Source organism: Papaver somniferum, chromosome 4 (assembly GCF_003573695.1).
Source record: "Papaver somniferum cultivar HN1 chromosome 4, ASM357369v1, whole genome shotgun sequence".
In the NCBI taxonomy this organism is placed as follows: domain Eukaryota; kingdom Viridiplantae; phylum Streptophyta; class Magnoliopsida; order Ranunculales; family Papaveraceae; genus Papaver; species Papaver somniferum.
In genome coordinates, this window is record NC_039361.1 from 155029216 (window position 1) to 155051833 (window position 22618).

General features: G+C 38.1%; 1 protein-coding gene, 1 long non-coding RNA gene and 1 pseudogene across 2 annotated transcripts; 2 read left to right on the forward strand and 1 right to left on the reverse strand.

The window, feature by feature from the left end:
- Positions 1–13213: 13213 nt before the first annotated feature.
- On the forward strand, positions 13214–13843 carry LOC113271655 (histone H3.2). The gene has a single exon (XM_026521554.1). It carries the CDS (start codon positions 13274–13276, stop codon positions 13682–13684), a length of 411 nt encoding a protein of 136 aa, XP_026377339.1. The 5' UTR covers positions 13214–13273; the 3' UTR covers positions 13685–13843.
- Positions 13844–14589: 746 nt separating this feature from the next.
- Positions 14590–16407, forward strand: LOC113274386. The gene is made up of 3 exons (XR_003322985.1): positions 14590–14858; positions 15498–15610; positions 15861–16407. It is a non-coding gene; the product is annotated as an uncharacterized LOC113274386 (long non-coding RNA).
- A 454-nt stretch (positions 16408–16861) lies between these two features.
- On the reverse strand, positions 16862–21434 carry LOC113271656 (annotated as a pseudogene).
- Positions 21435–22618: the final 1184 nt, after the last annotated feature.

The window sequence follows — 22618 nt, forward strand, 5'->3', positions numbered from 1 at the left end:
GTTTAATTTCACTTTTGTAGCTTGAAATCATCAAAAAAAATGTATTTTACATCATGGTTCGGCGAACCAGGACTATGTTCGGCTTAAATATATAAGCCGGACCCACTATATTGATGAACAGTTCGGCTAGCTGAATTTGTTAACGTTTTACGCCGAACCTTCATTTTCCAACTTCCAACCTATTTGCAAGATCCTAGTTCGGCTTATATTAAAGTCTAATAACAAGCCGAACCTATTCCTGAGAGTTAGGTTCGGTTTTCACTCTAAATATCGTAGCAGCCGAACTATATATTTTTCCAAGTTCGACTCATATTCAAAAAATAACATCCGCCGAACATGATACTGATTTTCCATGAAACACTTAAATTCATACACATTTAGCGGTTAGGCTTTTTATTACATATGTTTTCTATTGTGCAGCCTTTTCATAGGATGAACCAAACAAAAAAAGTGGAAATTATTAAAAGTATTAAGAAAGTGAAGTCTAATGATGAAGAATACCAAGGTCCATATTAAACTCATTAAAATCAATGATATCTTATCTTCAACTTCAAGAGAATAAAAAGAAAAACACAACGCGAGGTCATTCCGACATCAGACGAAAAAGTTATTGCCAAAACAAGATCGAAAAACTTGAGTGTGCAAAGAGAAGGTTCGGCTGATAACTCAGCAACACGAGCTAGCCGAACCTAGAGCCTGCAAATCAATATTTTCGAAGTGTTTACACAGAGAGGTTCGGCTTGAAAGTGACCTAATCGAGTCAGCCGAACCTGACAACCACCCGGGGTAAATTTCACTTCTTAGGTTCGGCCGGGAAGGTTTGCAAGGTATTAGCCGAACCTGACACTATTCTGGGATGTATTAAATACACATTTTGGGGTTCGGCTAAAAACTCAACTCAATTATCAGCCGAACTGTTCATAGACACTTTCAAGGTGAAATTTCAAGAACAGTTCGGCTCAAAACTCAACTCAATTATCAGACGAACCCGCTACTGTAACCGTCAAAAACCTAAGTTTTTAGCAATTTAACCCATTCAATCCATGAAAAACAACAAATAAAAGATTGGATTTGTAGTGAATACCTTCTTATCCTCATTTCAGTATTTGGAGCTTCAAATGGTTGAATTTCCGATTCAATTTCTGGTTCAATTATAGTTTTTACACCTTCATCTTCAATTGGTTCTTCTTCTTTAATTCATGGATTAGAAAAAGAAGAAGAGATATTTAGAATAGTTTATTTTTTGATTTAGGTTCAAGGGTATATACGTAATTGAACTACCCAATAGACACCCATTATAAGATCACCTAGGATGGAAAAACTATTTTGTATGTCCCGAAAGTTTTTGGTATATGCCCAAAATCATAATTCTTGGAATTTACGCATACATGTAGTTTTCTAACTTCGGCTTAATACCAATTTCTGCCTGTTTTTTTAGTTGGTGGTGCAGACACATCAATAGCTACAGCCACATCTTCATTACATGTATTCACATCATTGCAAGTTATTTTGTTGCTACGTTGTGCTTTTATATGTATTACTTCGTGGTCGGCCTGGACGCTTTATATGTTTTGGATAAAGTACAGAATCATCTATTACAACATCCACAAATGCTTCAGGCGAATCTTTCTCTTCCCTTTCATTATTACACTCATTAGTGGAAGAACTCTTTGGTTCAATCTCACAGTTCTTTAACATCTCCAATTTCATGTCTAACAAAAGCTTAATATCATTGAAATCATATTCCGAATTTACTGCTCTCTCTGCAACCTCACTAAAAAGAATGTTCAAGATGCTGTAACGATCATGCTCAACGGTATTTTTCCAAACCCCTACATTAGTTCTCATACTTGAATGGGACCTCTTCACATCTATCCTCCATCTTCTTTTTATGTACTTATCAGGTATCACGTCAATTCCATGCCGGATTAATATATTAAGTGCGTGTTTACAAAGAATCCATTTAAACTCGAATCCCCGACAACTACAAGAAACCTCGCAGTCATTTGCAACAAATATCACATCAAAGTTCATTAATTTCTTAATTTTTTGATCATCAACCCCGTCAATCCACACACTTTCACGAGTAACATGCTTAAATGTTCCAATAGGATCCTCTTTTCGTTCGATAATTTCACAATATATTTTTGAGGTCAATTCATCTTGAAGATTGGTCATTACGATTGAATGATGCTTTATGGGCCTATAGAACAACATATAAAACCCCTATTAGCATGTCCCCTTACCGCCTTGTGTATGGAAAACCTTTTCATTTACCTGTGGAATTAGAACATCGTGCATATTGGGCTGTAAATAAACTTAACTTTTCTCTTGATAAGGCAGGTACTCAATGGAAACTCCAACTCAATGAGTTGGAAGAGCTGAGAAATGATGCTTATGACAGTGCAAAGATGTACAAAGATAGAATACCATTTGCAACAAATATCACATCAAAGTTCATTAATTTCTTATTTTTTTGGTCATCAACCCCGTCAATCCACACACTTTCACGAGCAACATACTTAAATGTTCCAATAGGATCCTCTTTTTGTTCGATAATTTCACAATACATTTTTGAGGTCAATTCATCTTGAAACTCTTTGAACTTTGACATAGTATACATTCTTTGCACCTGTTTTTCCATTTCATAATAATTTGTAGTAGGAATCAATTCGGACAATGATTCCGCATCGGCATTGGTTTCTTTCTCTGCCTTATACCTCGTTACGAGTTCATATTGCTCTATAAATTGTTTCAAAGTTGTTTTCGGACCAAGATATCCATCAAAAAATGAATTCATACTCTCGTTTCTTTGTGTAGATTGCATTCCATCCCAAAAACAGTCTTTTAGGTATCCACCAACGCCTTTCTTCATATAATCCATTGAGCCACTCATTGTCAAACAATTCATACTTCTCTATCATCTCCATCCATTTTATTTCGAAGTCTGATGGATATTGTGTATTATAGACAACCTTTTTCATTGTATATTTAATACGCAAATACTTACTATGGCCTTTAAACTTTTCCGGTATTTTTTTCATCACATGCCATATGCACCATCTATGTCTGTTGCTTGGGAAGACTATCTTTATCGCGTTTTGCATAATTTTGGCTTGGTAAGTTACAATTGCAGGAGGAGCACATCCAGACATACAATCGAGTCACTGTCTAAATAACCATACAAAAGAATCTGTATCTTCATATGCAACCAAATCACATCCAAACAGTATTGATTCTCCATGGTGATTTACCCCAATAAATGGAGTAAATGGCATGTTGTATGGTTCACCAAGTATGTACTGTCGAAAAAAATAACCTCGCCAAACTCTTTATATTCTTCCTTGCACCTATCATCTTCCCATAATAAACTTCTCAAATGACCATCATCGTCAATATCCACTCTTGAATGAAATCCTGAATTTTGTGATTCCATCTTGTTAAAATACTTCAGAATTGCAACTGCATCTCCTTCCCCCAACCGTGAACTACGTAGCTTATCAATCAGATTTCTACAATCTTTCTGACTACATGTCATATTCTCGTGCCCACCAAATCCATTAACACATACACCATAGCTTTTATACAACCTCACACCCGATCGATCAAGGAGATCCATTTATATTTTTTACCCAAAGATTAACATATCGGTTACAACGAAAATATCTTGCATTTTATGGATTTTGTTCATGATTATGCTCCAAAACGAGCTTGCTAATTACATAACCAATTAGATAATCTAATCGTAACACTAGCTTAGCTAAGCAACCACATTTAATTGTGGTTTGAGGTTGTAATATTTTTTCAGAAACAGAATCACGTTTACCTGCTCGAGCACAAGTAAATGTGTAACTTCGTATCTCCCCTGCGACATTTTTCTTAAATGTGCTTTTCATTACTGGAAACCCATCTTGTTTTCCAAATGCTTTATAAAACTCTCCTGCATCATTTATGCTTTTAAACTTCATACCACCAGCTGGCTTTATATTAGGTTTAACACCATCAATATCAATGGAGTCTGACTTCGTAGGGATTCCTCCTACATCAACAACAAGAATTTAGTAAACGACATTTAGGAAATGATTACTAACCTCAAACAAGTTCTAGGCATGACTGTTTTCCACAAATATCTTTCTTATCAACAGAAAGCATCAGTTTTTAAACCCAACATATTTCATTAACATCAAATCCAAAAACCCCCAAAACATATTTCATTTAGGACTTTCTACAAACAAGTCCTAGGCATGACTGTTTTCCACAGATATCTTTATATCAATAGAAAGCATCAGTTTTTAAACCCAACATATTTCATTAACATCAAATCGAAAAACCCCCAAAACCATATCTGATTCACAAGAAATTTTTATATATCTGAACCGGTATTACATGTACTCGTACACGTCGCAGAGTAGCTATATATCGACTTACAGATTTGTGATGCGCATATTACACATATTATGTGAAAATCTGTGTAACTCGTGAACTGGATCGGTTGCATACGCGTATGCAAATTATTACTGAATTGTGGTTATGGAACCGGGATGAGTATGTAAACCGGTACGCAAACTAAAATAGTTATGTGTTTATGAACTCGGAAGCGTTTCCAAACTGGTACGCAAACCAATTTAGTTATGTGAACTCCGGAACCGACGACAGTGTTAAGGTTTCCAAACCGTTATGCAAACCTAAAACGTTATGTGAACTCTGGAACTTGGGTTAAATGTTTACAAACCGGTATGCGTATTGTGACTGAACCGAGCCACGAATGGCAATGGTATTTGTACCTTGTACACCTACTAACCATGTCGATTATATTTTTAAGTGTGTTTAAATTATTTTATGAGATAATTAGCATTTGATTAATTCTTTAAAAATACTAGACTTATTTTATCACATGCTTGTGACTCAGAGTTAATGTCTTATGTGTTCATGAAAATGAAGATTAAGCTTTTAAGTTCAAACCGGCTAGTTTCGGCTAACCATGTTGAACATAGTCTTTGTACACGGTTCAGTTACTATTTCACCTAGCCAGAGTGTATCTTGCTTATGTAAATCAGATTCAAGTATTCGTCTAATGGTGGATATTCTTTGCTTGGTTCCAAAGCTATTTTAGCTTAAACCTAAAGCAACATATGCTTTGATTGTCTATAAAAGAGGATTTTCAAGCAACTGAGATCTTTGAATCCCGACACTACTTTTTGGCGTGTCCTAGTTGTATCTAGAGTCGTTCCATTCCTAACCCTTTAGGGTTACAAAGTCTTCATAGGAATTCATGAAGCCAGATCCGGTTATCTTTCCTTGATAACTTGAGCATCCCGATCTTCATTGTTTGTAGAGCTTTCTCCATCGATCAAGATAGATAGAAATCATCAAAGTTTTCTTCATCTCAAACTTTGTTGATTCCACAGGTTTTATACTTGTGAGGTGAATAATAATTTAAGCTGCACTTCGGGTTACATAAGTCCGGATTTTGAGGTTATCTATACTTTGTATATTGCTATCAATTTTCACACCTTTGATCAAATTATTTGATAGTAAAAGGAAATTGATCGATGTTGTATGCGTCAAAAATTATATTAATTTCTCACTACTCAAAATATAGTATATAGCAAGGATAAGAAAGAATTGTTTCCACAAAGAGGACTTGGATTGTTATAAGTTTCAATTTCTTATGCAAACAATGGAGGTGTTGTTTGTTTTTATGTAAACTAAAAGTAAAACAAAAGCAAACAAAAAAGTAGACACGCAAGTCAATATGTAAAGATATTGGTTAAGGATTTCGTTTTCATTCACTAACATGTTTTTGTCTTAATAACTATAATTGATATGTAATCTCTCATTATCAAGAGCCCTAAGATACCTTGATCGCAAGAATATCCCACTAATTTTCTCTTGTCATCAACAAACACATTAAAATATGCGAATATGAATTCTATCTAAGAGAAAAACCTAACATGTAAAAGCACTAATCAAGTTTAATTCCTTAGATGCATTAAGTTCTATGAAATAAGGCCAATCAAAGCAATCGAACGTGTAAAAGCACTAATACGATTTAACAAAGGTTATAATTCATTTGTGACCACTATGATGTATCACTAAAAGCAATATTCACAATTGTGCTGCTTGCAATCAAAAATTTATCACTTTTGTGTATAATACACTCTAATATAGCAATAAGGAAAGTAGACACGAAAGTGTAAGGGAATCCATCCCCATTGTTATTTTTTATATTAGTTATAAATTAAATTAAGATAAAAATTAAGTTAGTCATTTCCTAATTTTAGGATACCGATATAAGTATAGGGTGGATGGCTAATGGCTTGAGCACATCATGATCCCATAAAAATACAAAAATGAGGGGTGCCCAAAAAATCATTCACAGGTTCAGATTTATTAAAATATTTGAATATAGAGGAAATATACTGGGCGAAAGAGCTCTGCAAATCGGGCGAATATACTGAGTTGACTCGGTAAATGCTCTTTGCTTCCATGATTTCTGTCTTGCAATCTCTGATTATTCCATAATGATTTTTAACATAATTCTTTATGAGTTTCTAGTTATTGGTCGATTCTTTGAATTTTACAGAAGTAGTTTGATAGATCTTAGGTCTTAGTTGGTGTTGTCTATATCATTTGTTTTTAGTCTTCAAAGGAAAAATTTTCCTTTTAGGTTTTTTCCAGTTCTTTTGATTGATTTTATGTTTTACTGTTTGATATCTTTTCGTTGCTAATGACACATTAATTTGTGCAGGTTCCCCTTGTTTAAATCATGGATCATATCCTATATTGGATCTCTGTGAATTGGTCTTGTATCAGTATTTTGATAGTATTATCAACTGTGGTGGTTTTACCAATAACAATCCATCCCTTTCAAGAAGTATTGCGACCGGTTAAAATTTCAATTATGCAGCTTCCTCGGTATGAGATTTACAGTGTTTTTCCTTGTCAAGTTTTGAACTCCATGAATAACCAGATGAGTTACTCGATTCCTCTTCCGATACCAAATTAAAATTTTGAAATCTCAAACTTTCCCCCTAGTAATCTCCGGAAATCTCGTAGTCATCCAACCTGTGCGATTTACATGCAATTACAGCTACACGGAATAATACTTTCGTCAACCATGATATATTATAGGCTTCCTTTTAGGAAAGAAAATATCATCTATATATTGCAGTACAAAATAAAAAGGAAAAAGAAAACCCCTTAGGTCAATAACTTATACCATCAACCTGTGAGCTTCGTAAAACCCTAAAACACAGGAAAATTTTAGCCAATCTCGCACATATGGAGGCCAACCAAACAAACAATGATCTGCACAACATCATTGCAAGTATGGAAGCTATCTCCATTAGGATATGCAAAGGTGCTATTGGGTCTTCAAGAACTCTCTCTGAATCAGCAAAAGCTTGGTCAAACTGTTTCATATGAAAACTTATGGCTGATGAAGAGGAGATTGAAACTTCACAGATTAAGGATGAGCTCGATATTTTATGGCAGAAATATAAGAAAAGAGAGACAAAGGTGGTGGGAAAATATCTGTATGTTTTCAATTTTCACTCTCAAAGGGATATGCAAGATGTTATCAAAAAAACCCCTTGGAATGTGATGAAAAGCTTACTGGCTTGCAAGAATACTCGACATCTGTGGCTTATAAGGATTATGTCTTTGCAACTCAAGCTTGGAATGTGCAATTCAAAGGATTACTCCTTGAACATCATCATGTAGCTGTAGTAGATGAAGCAATTGAAGATTTGGGGAAAAAGATCTCGACTGATCCTAAAAACTGCAGGCCTAGGGGTGTCAACTACATCACTGCTCGTGTCGAGATTGATCTCAAAAAACCTCTAAAAAGAGGTGAATGGTGGAATACCAATTCTGGTGAGACAAAATGGATAAGATATCACTGGGTTAGACAACCCTATAACCTGTGTGATAAATTCTATGTAATCGACCATGATGAATCAACTTGTGAAGCAGTTGCTGAATTATTGCGTGAAAGATCCATGACTGAAGAAGAATATGCAGTGCACTGTGCTAAAAATAACAACATTGCAGAGGAGATGGCTAATACTGAGGTAGCTGATCAGGATAATGAGTATGTTTATGTTAAAAATGAACATGATATGGAAGTTGAGAATGCTAGGATTTCAAAAAGGGCTAGGAACCAACCTGAGCAAAACAATAGATCAAACCCTTCCATTTTAGTCCCATTTTAACTAATCACGGAGGAAACAACACTGACATTGTTGCTCAAGCTGAATTGATGGAAACTGTGGATGGTGGTATATACAAGAACAATAATGACAACACAAAGCTGATTTTCATGCATGAACAAGGGGACCATGCTGTTCTGGAAACAACTCTCTCCCATTATTTTTTCTGTTAATAATTTACTATACTTACATGTTGTTTTAGTTACTTTGCATAATTCTGAGTTATTTTTGAGTCAATACCATCTTTTAGAGTTCATTCAATATATTTTTATAAAAATGAGGATGCTAGCTTGAAATTGTCAAGGATTTGCATAAAAAACAAACTAGAGATCATCTCAGAGACCTAATGCATAAATATAATCCAGACATTATCTTTTTTTCAGAAGCTAAATTAGGAGAAGACAAAACGAGGAAATTTACTAGATCCTATAGGTTCCAAAATAACAAGTTTATCCCCTCTAGAAGTCTAGCTGGAGGCTTAATCCTTCTTTGGAAGGATGGATTTCAATTTAACATTGTTAATTCGGAATCTTGGATTGTTAATTGTTTAGTGCAGGATGACCCAAGTAAACCTGAATGGGTTTTAACTTGTATGTATGGATCTCCATACCCTAATCAGAAGGAAAAACAGTGGACTTATATCAAAAATTTGAGTTAGGATATCAATCAGACATGGGTTATCATTGGCGACTTAAATTTGGTTTTTCCAAATGAAGGCAGAAAGCAGATTGGTAGTTCTTCTTCTCATACTTCTAATACTTCTTCAAGGGTGTTGATGGGTGAAAATCGCTTCTGCTGATTTTGGAAATTTTGTGTGTGTGGGGGTAAGAAACGGATCTAAACCTTCAAAAATGTACTGCACGTGAGTACTTTTTGACTCAAGAGATCAATCTGTACAATCCTGGCCTAAACCAAGAAAATGGTCGTTCCAGGTTTGCTTCGGTCACAACGTGAAGGAGAAGGGTTGGTCTTGGGGAGGGAAGCGAAGAAAGTCTGAGATCAGAATAGTTGGTTCTGTGAAGTAGGACGTTTGCGACTTGTATCAGAAAGGTCGACTAGCTAGCTGAAAGAGAAGAGCTATCAGACGTTTTTGTGTATGGTAAAGTCTTCCTGACAAAAACTTGTTGTTTGGTAGAAATAGGTGAGACCTGTTTATACAAGTCGCAAATGAAACTGATCTCATGGGAAGTTTGGAAATTGAGAGGTGAAGGAAAAGTAACTCCCAGGCGTTATGCATGCGTCCATCATGAGGGGAATAAAGCCGTGTAACCCCCAGATGTTATACATGCGTCCATTATGAGGGGAGTAAATCCGTGTAACTCCAAGATGTTACGCATGCGGAAATAAATTGTTTACCGTTACTTTTACCACCACTAATTACCCTCCTTCATGACACTTTCTCGTAACGTGCGCATTGCACGCCGCGCGTTGTATATACCGCCAGACCAATACCTTGATGAGCATCACCCAGTTTGTGACATGTTTTGATGTCTAGAGTGTTTTCGTGGAAAACGTGTAGCATTTTGCTATGTGTGACAAGCCAAAGTCGAGAGGCTTGCCGTAAGTGATTAGCGCGTGATGCTAGGCTCGTTTTGGCTAGTCGCCTAAAACTTGTAGCGAGCTTACCAGCTCGGTGGCGAACTTCGACAGCCGAGTATCTTGTGAAGAAGAAGGATTGCCCTTGATTACGGCCACCTCTTGTTGCATAGCGCTAACGGCATGCTGGCGGAGCCCTAGAAGGCTTTCGGAGTCGTAGCATGCGGCGTTCTGGCGAGGCCGAGGCATGGCGTCCTGCTGGCGGAGCGGTGGCTTGCGGCATGTTGGAGGAGCTCTGGCAGGCTAGCGGAGCCGTGGCATGCGGCATGCGGGCGAGGACGACGCATGGAAGCATGCGGGAAGAGCTCTGACAGGCGGGAGGAGCCGTGGCATACGGCATGCGGGCAAGGTCGAGGCATGAAGGCATGCTGGCGGAGCTCTGGCAGGCTGGCGGAGCTGTGGCATGCGAGCGAGGCCTAGGCATGGCGACATGCTGGAGGAGCTCTGGCAGACTGGCTGAGCCGTGGCATGCGGGCGAGGTCGAGGCATGGCGGCATGCTGGCGGAGCTCTGGAAGGCTCACGGAGTCGTGGCATGCTGCATGCGGGCGAGGCCGAGGCATGGCGGCATGCTGGCAGGCTGGCGGAGCCATTTCATGCGGCATGCGGGCGAGGCCGAGGCATGGAGGCATGCTGGAGGAGCTCTGGCAGGCTGGCAGAGCCGTGGTATGCAGCATGCGGGCGAGTTTGAGGCATGGCGGCACGCTGGCGGAGCTCTGGCAAGCTGGCGGAGCCATGGCATGCGGCATGCTGGCGAGGGCGAGGCCGAGGCATAGCGGCATGCTGGCGGAGCTCTGGAAAACTGGAGGAGCCATGGCATGCGGTATGCGGGCGAGTCCGAGGCATGACGGCACGCTGGCGGAGCTCTGGCAAGCTGGCGGATCTATGGCATGCGACATGCTGGCGGAGCTCTGGCAAACTGGCGTAGCCATGGCATACGTCATGCTGGCGAGGCCGAGGCGTGGCGGCATGCTGGCAGAGCTCTGGCAAGCTGGCGGAGTCGTGGCATGTGGCATGCTGGCGAGGCCAAGGATAGCGGAGCCGTGGTCAGTTAGGGTTTGGCGTTGGGCCAAGAGTTTGTGCAAGTCTTGCGGTTAGTGGTAAACTTGGACGACTGAGATTTGTACCCCAAGATAAAGCATGGCCTTCGATCATGGGAGGCCAAGGCTTTAGTCTCGGGTTCCGTGGAAGGCTTTACCGGACACTTGTCCAAATCATGGTTTTGTGTGTTCGAAAACCTTAATTGGTGTGTGTAACGTTTTCCTTTGGTAAAGTGCGTTTGGCGTGCGCATCTGGGATGCACGCCTATCATGAACAACATGCACATGTGATATGTTTTTGGTGCGTCTTGAGAAGATGGTGCATTTTGGGGAACCAACTTAGCATGGCAGGTTCTTTTGAGGTTATGGAATGTTTGGAGCGACCCCATTGGTCGAAAGGAAGTGGTCCGGCCAGCTAGGGGCGCGAATTATTAGTTCGCGCTGCTTGGAGATTCTGCACAAATGAAGATGCACAATGGGTGAAAGCCATGAAAGCAAAGTACTTCTCAGCTACAAGCTTACTGCTTGCTAGCCCAAAAACAAGCTGTTATTGGGCATGAAAAGGGATACAAAAACAAGTCACTTTTATAAAACAACATAACAGGTGGAGATTAGGGAAAGGTTGCCACATTAAGATATGGTTGGATGTTTGGATAATGGGTCTAGATAATCCACCAGAACCACATATTGGAGTGAACGATTCTGAGAGGTATATATGGGTGCAAGAATTTATTTTTCATGACACCGGAAGTTGAAATATCGTTTTAGTTCAAAGGCTCTTTGATACCCAAACTGCCAACTTAATCTTACGCATGAGAATTCCAGAATACGGTGAAGACAAGTTAATTTGGAATCTGACAAGAAATGGGATCTTCTCCTTAAAATCAGCTTATAATAGACTTTTCGAAATCAGCAGAGGAAGTTTACAGTCTTCAACTTTCATCCCAGGAACTAATATTAGTTGGAAGGAGTTTTGGAGAATTCAGATATGGCCAAGAATAAAACACTTTTTTTTGGAAGTTTTTTACTGATATTTTACCTACAAAGAGAGGATTTCAAGAGCATGCAGATATATAAATCAGCAATGCCCTCAATCATTCTAATGAAGATGTGATGCATATTTTGTTTACTTGTCCCTTTTCGAAAGCAGTCTGGTTACAAATTCCGGGTGGTTCAAGAGTTCTTACAAGCAATCAAGACAATATTGCAACCATGTTTGAAAATTGGTACCATCTACATTCTCAGAATTCAGGTGGACAAGATTGGCTCCACGCTGCGATGATAATGTCTTGGACAATTTGGAATACAAGATGCAAAGTGGAATTTCAAAAAATAAAAGCTGATCCTATGACAGTTGTGAGGAAAGCACCGAGTTTTACAAGCTACATGGAGAACCTTCATAGGAAATGCCTAAACCCTGGCATATAAGAGCAGCTCCCTATTACTAGAACTATACACTGAAATCCACCTAAAATTTCTTTTCTGAAAGTAAACTGTGACGCCTTATATGATTTAAGCTCTGGCCTAACTGGTATTGCTCTTGTTTTGTGTGACCATTCAGGTACATAGAGGGGAGGGCTCGTCAATGCTATGCAGGAATAGCAAGCTCAGAAGCAGCAGAACGTCTAGCTTTCAGTCATGCTGTTAGATGGTGCGTGGAGTTGAAGCTGCCAAGAATTATGCTGGAAACGGATCTTAAAGGAATTGACAGTTATATAAACAAGGCGTCTCGTACAATAGCATGGGAAAATGAAGCCATTCTGCTAGATGTAATAGAAACTTTAAATTTTTTTCAAACCTGAGAAGTTAGTTTTGTCCCAAAGAAGTGTCATAAAATTGTTCATTCACTTACAAAGTACAGTAATAGGTTTATAATTTCTAAAATTTGGTTAGATGATCCTCCTAGTAATGTTGAGGCTCAATTATTGTCAGATTAACTTCATATTCATGGTTAATAAACTCGTTCCTTTTGCATCAAAAAAAATTAGCGGGCTAGCTAGAATGGTGATCCGTGTCATACCTCTTAGATGAATTGCCACGGTTGATAAACTTTAATCAACTCGTCCTTGTATCATTCACAGCCGTTGATAGCAATATTTGCGATCCGAGGGGAACATTTCAAAGTAATAATACCCGTCGATAACATCACAATAAATGAATTACCACCGTTGATAAAGTATGAGACCCTTTTTTCTCTATCATTCACACTTCTCGATAACAATATTCGCGATCCAAATGAAACATCTTAAAGTAATAACACCCGTCGATAATTCAGTAATCAACGGCCAAAATTGATTACTATTCCCACCTCGGATCGTTGTTCTCACTATAAATACCAAGCCCCATTTCTCATTTCTACTCACAATTCACAAATCAAATTCTATATCTCTCCCTGAACTCGTTTTTAATCCCAATTTCTTATACCAATGGCTCGTACCAAGCAAACCGCTAGGAAATCAACCGGAGGAAAGGCACCAAGGAAGCAATTAGCAACAAAAGCTGCTCGGAAATCTGCACCGGCAACCGGAGGAGTGAAGAAACCCCACAGATTCAGGCCAGGAACTGTCGCTCTTCGTGAAATCAGAAAGTACCAGAAGAGTACCGAGCTTTTGATCCGTAAACTTCCATTTCAGCGTCTGGTTCGTGAGATTGCTCAGGATTTCAAAACTGATCTGAGGTTCCAGAGTTCAGCAGTTGCAGCCCTTCAAGAAGCAGCTGAAGCTTACCTTGTTGGACTATTCGAAGACACTAATCTCTGTGCAATTCATGCTAAGAGGGTTACCATTATGCCTAAGGATATCCAGCTTGCTCGTAGAATCAGAGGTGAACGTGCTTAGAGGAGGAGATTAACAAGGTCTTTCTGTCTTTCAATTTCTTACTGGATTTTTGTAAATGTTTCGGGGGATTTCTAGGGCTAGCTAAGGATGAATGAAATGTGGGTTTGTAGTTTCCAGATCTAATGAAATGAAAAAAATTTAGTTGATGTTTATTTTCAATCCTGAAAGTTTCTATTGATCTGATAAGATGAAATGAACAATTACTGTTATCATTTTGAACCCTAAAGCCCTATTATGCCTCTTTAATGAATCACCTCTTCTCTAACTCAAAATTCCAAGAAAGATTATGTTGGGTGTTCTCTCTGGTTTTGGTATCTCGTTCAGATGTTTAAAAATTGAATCTCCTTTTTAGAAAATTTCCTAATTGATTTTATTGATTCTGAGATTGACAACCCTTTTTATGTGCTATTTTAGACTGAGTTTCAATTTTGTTGCTTTCATTCATCTGCTCGTACATTACAGCCTGATTGGGTTTTTCTTTTAGGAAGTAATAAGTTGTGCAATGCACATCGAATCACTTTGGTTTGTTAATTTGATTTACTTAGATAATTTTTGGATATAGTTATGCTAAGCTCAATGATTTAGAGTTCACATATCTATGCATTCTGGTTCATATGAGAATTGTAACCAAAGGGAGGCTATGCATTCCACTTTAATTTTTTTTCGCTACAAGGGCTTTCGGTAGGTCTATGCAAGCATAATCATTACAAAACTCAGATAAACATTGTTGCTCAGCATGCATGTGGGGGGTGGGGGTCAAGGAATGGTATTAGGAATGCACACTGTTTCCGTTTTCGATCTGTACAGTTTCTGTGCTAAAAACTGGAAACTCTCAATACGTGCTCAAGGCTATGATTTCAACAATTCTATGCTGACTTATGTGCTTACTGTTTTGCAGGGAAAAGAATTAAGGTGGCTGAAAGATGAGGCACAGAAGGAGCAAAATATTGTGAGAAAGAAGAAGCTAAAATGATATCAAGAAGCAACTGGAGTAGTTGTCGGAAGAACAAGAAAGACAAGAGATACGACATAACTGATTTCAGAAAGTTACAAGGCAGGCAAAATTGATGCAACACTTACTTAAAAGTAAAAAGGATAATCTGTCTTCAGGGTTCACGTGTTATGACTAACCCCAGATTTAGCTTATGTGAATAATGCCGTGGTTCCTTGGGAGGTAAATGATTTGTAGTTTTTATTGATGAATTCCGTGGTTTTGTTTGCCTTATCGTCTTTGTTCCCTTAACGTTCTAGTGGTTTTGATTATTGAATGATTTGTTTTGCCATGGCGTGGTTAGCTCTAAGCCTCTAGTTTTCACCGATGATAGTAGCCAGCTTGGTGCGGAGGATTGCATCGGTCACTGAGAACTTTAACTTACTTTTCTTATTATGCACTGTGGAGTACTTTGGCTATCTATAATATATGTGATACATGTCAGTTTGTACATTCTGGAATATCTTCGCTTATTATTTTGGTTTCGTTAGCCTGATGTTGTTTCTCGAGATTATGGAGCTTCTCCGGTAAAATTTGACTTAAAAGTTCGTTTGCTGCATAGTTTTGAATGAGTAATGATCTGCTTGTCTGTGGTAGATTGCTATTTGAATTATGGCAGTATCTGCATCATGATTTCCCCTACTATAGATTTTGTTAGGTGTTCCGTCTTGCTTCCATCTTCATTAAATTTTATTCCCTTTTGTTGTTAGCAAACAAAGTCATAGAAAGTAACTGAACATATGGTTGCTGTACATGCTGAGATCGATTGATCATGTGACTAATTTTGTCGTCCAACTGACATATATGTCATTCGTCATGCAGGAAATTCAATCTGGAGTGCTCATGTTGCTCTTGCAATTGGCCAGGGGGTGTCATCTGAACTTATACGAAGGAGTAGGATGCTATTCTCTGACTTTCAGGACGGTGTCAAACATGTAATATCTTTTACATATTGCTGACCTGCATCTTATCTTGTCATTGAATACCTTGATTGAAGTTCGTCTCTTCTGAGTTGTAAAGCTGTTTTACGGCAAAACCGGCAAAGTCCTTCGGACTAAGTCAGAACTGCAGTGTCAGATAGCTGAACTGACTGCATATGTATCTCTTCAATTACAACCCATTCCAATGGGACCCTTCTTTTTTTATCTGGATAACTACTCAGCTTTGCTTCATTATCTATTGCAGATGATAAAGTGAATGGGGAAGTTGCGGCATCTCTCATTTGAGAGCTACTGGAGAATAAGGAGATAGATAAAGAAGATGAACATGAAAAGCTTTCAGAAATTTGGATTATCTTCATTAAAAATTTAAAATAGATGTATACCTTTTTTTTTATTGTTTCGTTTTTCTCAAATATTTGTTTAGTATTTCAACTCTCAAACAATAACAGGAGACAGAGAAGCAATGACACTTGGGTAATGATATTAGAGAAAGCAAAGAAATGATTTCATTTTGCAAGCAGGGAGGACTAGGGATAACTGGTTATAGTAGAGATTTGCGATGGAGGACAGGAAAGAAAATGAAGCAAGTGAAACCCAATATTTTCTTGATATTATACACTTGATGTTAAATTGAAATCAGATGGAATGGAAAAACTCTCTTCACTGAGCCAGGTTAATACCGACTATGATAGTATGACTTTTTTCAGGGTTTAAATCAGTAAGTGCTCTCCATTATGCCGTGCTCGGCTCTTGTATTTATTGATGTTTCGGAAACAGTTCGTTTGGTTTGATCTCAGTGGTGACAAACTTGCATACATGCACAGAAAAACTGTAGAAACCGCAGTGACAGAAAAACTGTAGAAACCGCAGTGACATGACATTTATATAAGAGAGAGATTGAGCTTTCTAGCTCACATGTTTATTTTTTGGGTACCAATACCGCATCCGAGAAGTCGCTACATTTCAAATTGCCTTGATAAATAGATAAATAAATAGTGTGGTTTGCCTCCTTGTGGTTCAAGATACAGAAGATGGCCCTGGTATAAGATGAACAACTGATCTTGGGAGCCAGGGAAACAGGCTTAACAGGCCGTCTTGTGTGATTAGGATCAATATTGTCATTCGAAATTGGTTCCCATTTACAGTTTGCCAGCAATCCAAAATTAAATGTACAGGATAATACCAGTAATTTATGGTACAATAACAACAAAATCATTTTGTGAAGTTGACAAGAAGATATTGCAGTAACAATTTGTCATTGAGGCAACCATGATATTACAACTGACACGTCACAACAAGTGGTTCAAATTTGATCTAAATTTAAAAGATGTCGGGGCATCTACTTCATTCGAGAGCCGGCATTACTATAAAAGCGAAACAAACTATCATCATTTTACAAAATGGACAAAAATATAACATGATCAGACTTCTCAAAACTCAGACTCTTCGACCCCGAATCGTAGGAAACTTGACTACTTGTTTTCTTTCCTTCAAAGGAAGCATTTATGTTCCTCATTTTTCTGTATGACACGAAGGAAAAAAAAGAAGAAAGAATAAGGGGGTTGCAATTCATTTGGGATTTACAGTTGCTTCTTCCAAAGCTTCGTTTGCTCGTGTTCATTTATTGCCAAAGTAGACAAAATCAATCAAGAACCTGCTCTCTTCAAGTAAGCCAATACACCAAGTCCAGCGACTAGGGCAGCCCCAGCAGCTACTGTGCTATATGCATTAGCCCACGCATCCTTGTGTGCATGTTCCAAACTTCCACCTCCGCCTCCCCTCCTTCGGCCACCCGCACCTGAGTAATCTAAGTGCAGCTTTAAACCCTGTGTAACATCTTTGTTGTTAGCATTTTTTCACTTTCAACGATTTGCAACTAAATGACCTCCCTTGACCTTGCAGATGGAATTATAAATCTCCCCATCCTTTTAGACATTCTTAGCAAATTAACAAGAATTTAAGATGTTACGTTCATACTTTCCACCCAACTTGCTTAGCATGGTCAACAGCTGCAGCAAGGTCACTGTCTGATGCTAGCATGACTTTGTCATGATCTTCATCCTCATACTAAAACATACCCAAATGGTGCAAATTAACCGAGGGTAACCAAATGATGCATAAATTTAAGAAAAAATTTGAACTTATTTAAGGGATTACCAGAATTTGCGGCAGACGCGTTGGGTCTATATCATCCCCAAGCCTTTGAAGAATGGAAGTTATGAGCTCGGTTAAACTACTGGTATCTGATATTGGAGAACAGCACAAAACATTAACTCCACAACAATATAGTGTGAAAACAATACTCATTTATTGAGTCAAATGATCATTAGACAAGTATTAAAATGTTGTCCTGAGATCTTGCATACCACAGTTGAATCTGTGCATCCTGCCCTTTTTATCTTGGATCTTGAAACCAAACATATTCGGCATGCTCGGAGATGGGAAAACAGAAGATGATCGCCCTGGTTCTGTGCCCTCAGATTGCAATTTCTAGGATCCCTCACTGAAAAAGAGAATACATCAATAAAAAAGGAAAACAGAAGTGGCGTTGAGGTATCAGAAAAACATCTTATGTAAAACCTTCGGGAATCTTCATCTTCATCAAAAGGCCCCAACATCATGGCTGAATCCCAAAACTTCTGCATCATATTGCTTGCCACCTCGTTTCCAGCTCCACTACTTCCCACCTAGCCAATAAGATAGACCGTCAGCATCATGTCACTTTCCTTTTCTCGTTAAAACAATGATCCAATTTTCAGTAACAATGATATACAGCGAAATGATATTTACAAGAAAGCATGCCTAGATTATTCTCGGACATGAATCATCGAAATAGTACCATTTACTTGTAAATCCATGGACTAGTTTCGCCTAAGATCTTAATAGAAAGTTAAAGTTTTGTGTTAACGAATACCATCGCTCAATCGCCTATACATGCTTAAAGAAAAATGTGCAACTAAGAGTTCCAAATTGTGAATATAAAGTCCAAGTAGTTACCGGTGTATAAGTAATACCAGAAGAATTTGTTTATGCCTATACAATTTTTAATTTCTACTTATAAACATGAAAAATAGATATTCAGCCTGAAATTGCTGAAATGGCATCAACAGATAATCTACTAGATCGCTGATACTCTTAGCTGTTTGAATCACTAGTCACTGTTCAAGTGCTGACCAACATGCAACTAAGGAAGACTCCACATCATGTAGAATATAAACAGGACACCGTTGGTAGATAGTCTAAGATGGTGGTGGACTTGTAACAAGCCATTCATAAATAAATGGGATAATAAGATGATGGTTTGCCCGTGATAAGGGATACGGAGAGAAAGAAATAGTCAGATAACATACCGTGGCTACAGCCGCATGGGTAATATGAATTACATCAATAACGGAAACAATTTTTCCATCTGTGGACAAAAATAAAACTCGTTAAAAAACCTTAACCGTAAAAAATACATGCTTTATTTAACGTTCCGTCTCTCTCTGAATCTCAAGCTTACCTCTATCAACAACAGGAAGATGTAAGAACTTTCCGTCATGCATGGTGTGCAGAGCATCAACGATTGGGGTGTCAACTGTTGCACATTCTGGATTCGGGGTCATAACCTGAATATTTAGTCATTCAAGTTAACACCATACAATCTATGTGGCAAGAAAGGATCCAAGATTATAAAATCAGGGATGACCAAGAGGCAAGAAGAGAATACATTACAAACTGCTGCAATTAAAACTACCATACACGCGTGTCCACCAATATTTAAACCTAATATTTACACTCTGGAGACGTGCTGAAATAAAATCAACAAACAAGTACCATACCTTTTCAACAAGAGTTGTATCAGGAGATAGATTTGGTGCAATAACTCTCATCAAGATATCCTTAGACCTAATACAGAATTGCATACAAATATTATGACAGAGGATTACTTTAGCCAATCAGGTTACATTACAACAAATAAAAGTTATTTACTGCAAGAATTTTAATGGATGATTTTCCATGTTAGCTGCAGAACGAGCAAATAAAATCACAAGTGAGAAGAAACTCACGTAAGTATTCCCCGTGGTTTGTCATCCACTGTAACAACTGCAGAGCTCAATTTAAGTTCGAGCATTTTCTTAGCAGCACTCAAAACCGTATCAGTAGGAGAAACTGTCACAATCCTGCAATCACTAAACCCAGTCAATCAAGGTAAAACAAGCATACTCAGCATCATTATATAGGAACACCAGCCATAAAATAAAAATCAAATAAGAGGATATTACCTACTTTGAATTTTCTGGAATAATAGTTGAGAGAGATGGCTTAAACATTCTATCTCTAAGAGTTTCAATAAACGTATTAGGACCTGTACACCCAATACGAACAAACTGAGAGAATGCTTTTTTTAATAGTTAATGAGGGGAAAATGAAAGAAGCGTAGCACGATAAAATTGCAGAAGTATCCACATCAATCTCCACAAACCAGATATTGAAGCACCCCAATGTTTTTCAACTCCTTCAACAGCTGCAGCAATAGCTTTTCCTTTCTCAGCTGCCCTTTCAAGACGTGCAATAGCATCATATAAACACTTGGCTATATCAAGTAATGCAATGACCTCTCCCTTCTCAACAACAGGCAAATGTCTGAATTTTCCTGCATAGATAGATTTTGGTTAGTGAATATAAAGAACCAACGGACAGTTCATGAAAAATAATGAGTTGCAAACCCAACCAACCTTGAACCATCTTTTGTAAGGCCTCTACAGCTAGAGTGTCTGAAAGAACGAAAACAGGGTTCCTCGTCATTACTTTGGAGACGGGTGTCTCCTCAAGATTCAGCTCGCGGGCAACAACTCTTGTGGCTATGTCCTTTACCACAAACAGTTAAAGATCTCAATCAGATACAATTAAAGTTTCGTGAAAGAGCATAATGAAACAGACTAGTAAACTAGTAACACAGTTGTTAAAATAAATAATGAAACCAAACCTTATCTGTTAAAATTCCGCAAAGCAACGCATTGGAGTCTGTCAACAACAAAGCGTCAACCCTCCTAGCAGCCATACGTCTACATATCTCATGTATAGTCGTGCTTTCAGGTATTGTCAGCGCCTTTGACAGCTTCAACCTCTTTACTGTACGCTCAGCAGTCACTACCCTGCTCCCATATATATAAACCATGAAACGTTATGAAATGTCTCTCATCAATCCTAAATCCGACAGTTTGCAAATTATCCTATAATAGACTAGTGTAAGAATACACATCAACATCTAATGCCCGCTCATACAACCATACAAGGTTATGATTTCCAAATCTAACCATAACAACTGCAGAGAAGATGCGGAAACAATAGTGTACAGTGTCCCAATAAAATTTTATTCAAAACCTCACCCTCATCGTACTTGAATTCATTAGTCATTTCGTCCGCCGATTCATTTGTATAGGCATAGCAGGTGAGTTGACCAGAGAAACAGATTACTAATTTCAAATTCTAGCTAGCAATCAAGCAAATCCTTGACTAAGGTTTTACCAATCAAAAGAAACTCTAATTATCACAAATAATTTTTCATTTTCAAACACTGATTGATTGTTCAGATAACGATTAACCTAATTGGATAACATACAAGAGAAATGAAAACTTACGAGGCGCGAGAAGACATAGATCTCCGGTGAGTCGCATCAGAAACTCCATTTTCTAAGCTTTTCTTCGTATTCAAACTCAAACTCCTTCTGGAAGAAGAAGCACCTCCTCCTCCTCCAACTAGATCATTACTGCTCATCCTTTTTCTCAAACCAATCAAAACTCTTCTGGTTCTTCTTTGGCGTGGAATGGGAGGATGGAGGGAGCTGGCACGTCTGCCGATTAGGGGTGGGACTTGGGTTGGGTCAACCCACCCAACCCATGCCCAACCCGAATTTTGGGCGGGTATGGGCAATGTAGTTTAAAAGTTTGGGCAAGTTCGGGTACAATTTTAATAAACCCGAATTAAATTTGGACAAGCACGGACACAAAAAACTATAATATAATTATATAAATAACAATTTTATAATTATATAAATAGTAATGTTATCTATTAATAGCAATTTTAGTCATCATCCTCAAACCTAACATGACTCTTTAACACGGGTGCAGAAACCAGTAACCCTAAATTACTCTCTTTTCTCCCTATAAATACAACAAGTAGGGAAGCGGAAAAGAGAAAACTAGGGCGCAATTCTAATCTTCTAGGAAAAAAAAATGAGTAGGTGTGAAACAATAAACCGAATGATACTAGAGGCCTGTGCTCGTAGAGATGAGGAGCAACGACAAGAAAGGATGGACGATTATGGTAATTACCTTTGGATCTCTGAATCTTCTTATATTTATTATGATTTTGTTAAATTTGGATTTGCTTAATTTAGTTAATATTATCGAAATCCTGCTAACAATTCAAGGTCTCTGAAAGATGAAATCTAGACAGACAATTTTAGGCTTACTAGTTAGATCTCTAAACACCCTTTTAATCTGTATTTTTTTAGATCTCGGCTCAGATCGGTTCCCTAATCTTAAAACTAAACAATAAGATGGTGCATTTTTAGTTTCCCCTATGTTCCAATTTTTGTTTGTTTGATTTTAATTTTACCACTCAACTCTCTGAGGAATTTGTATTTGCAAACCGTTAAAAAAATTGTTATAAAATCAAATTATTTTGCAAGTAATAATCGATTGATTGCGTGGAAATAACTGTTCATTTTTTATGCAGTTGCTGCCGGGTTAACCCCTGAACAAATTTTAGCAGCTGAAAAAGCCTATTTCGATAAATACAGATTTCGTGGTAGAATGATTGGGATGGCAATCAGCTGTGACTTTCCATCTGGTAACTCATTTATCTTATCAAGATTGAATTTATTCAATTGATTGAATACTATGGTTCTCATTGAGTTTTTCTTTTTCTTCTAAAATTACGGACTGTGAAAGTAGTTCTATAGTTAAAAGAATGAGATACAATTATCTCTGTTGGTTAAACCTACAACATATTTC

Coding starts and splice junctions, on each gene's coding strand:
- LOC113271655 (XM_026521554.1), top strand. CDS start 13,274: ATGGCTCGTACCAAGCAAACCGCTAGGAAATCAACCGGAGGAAAGGCA.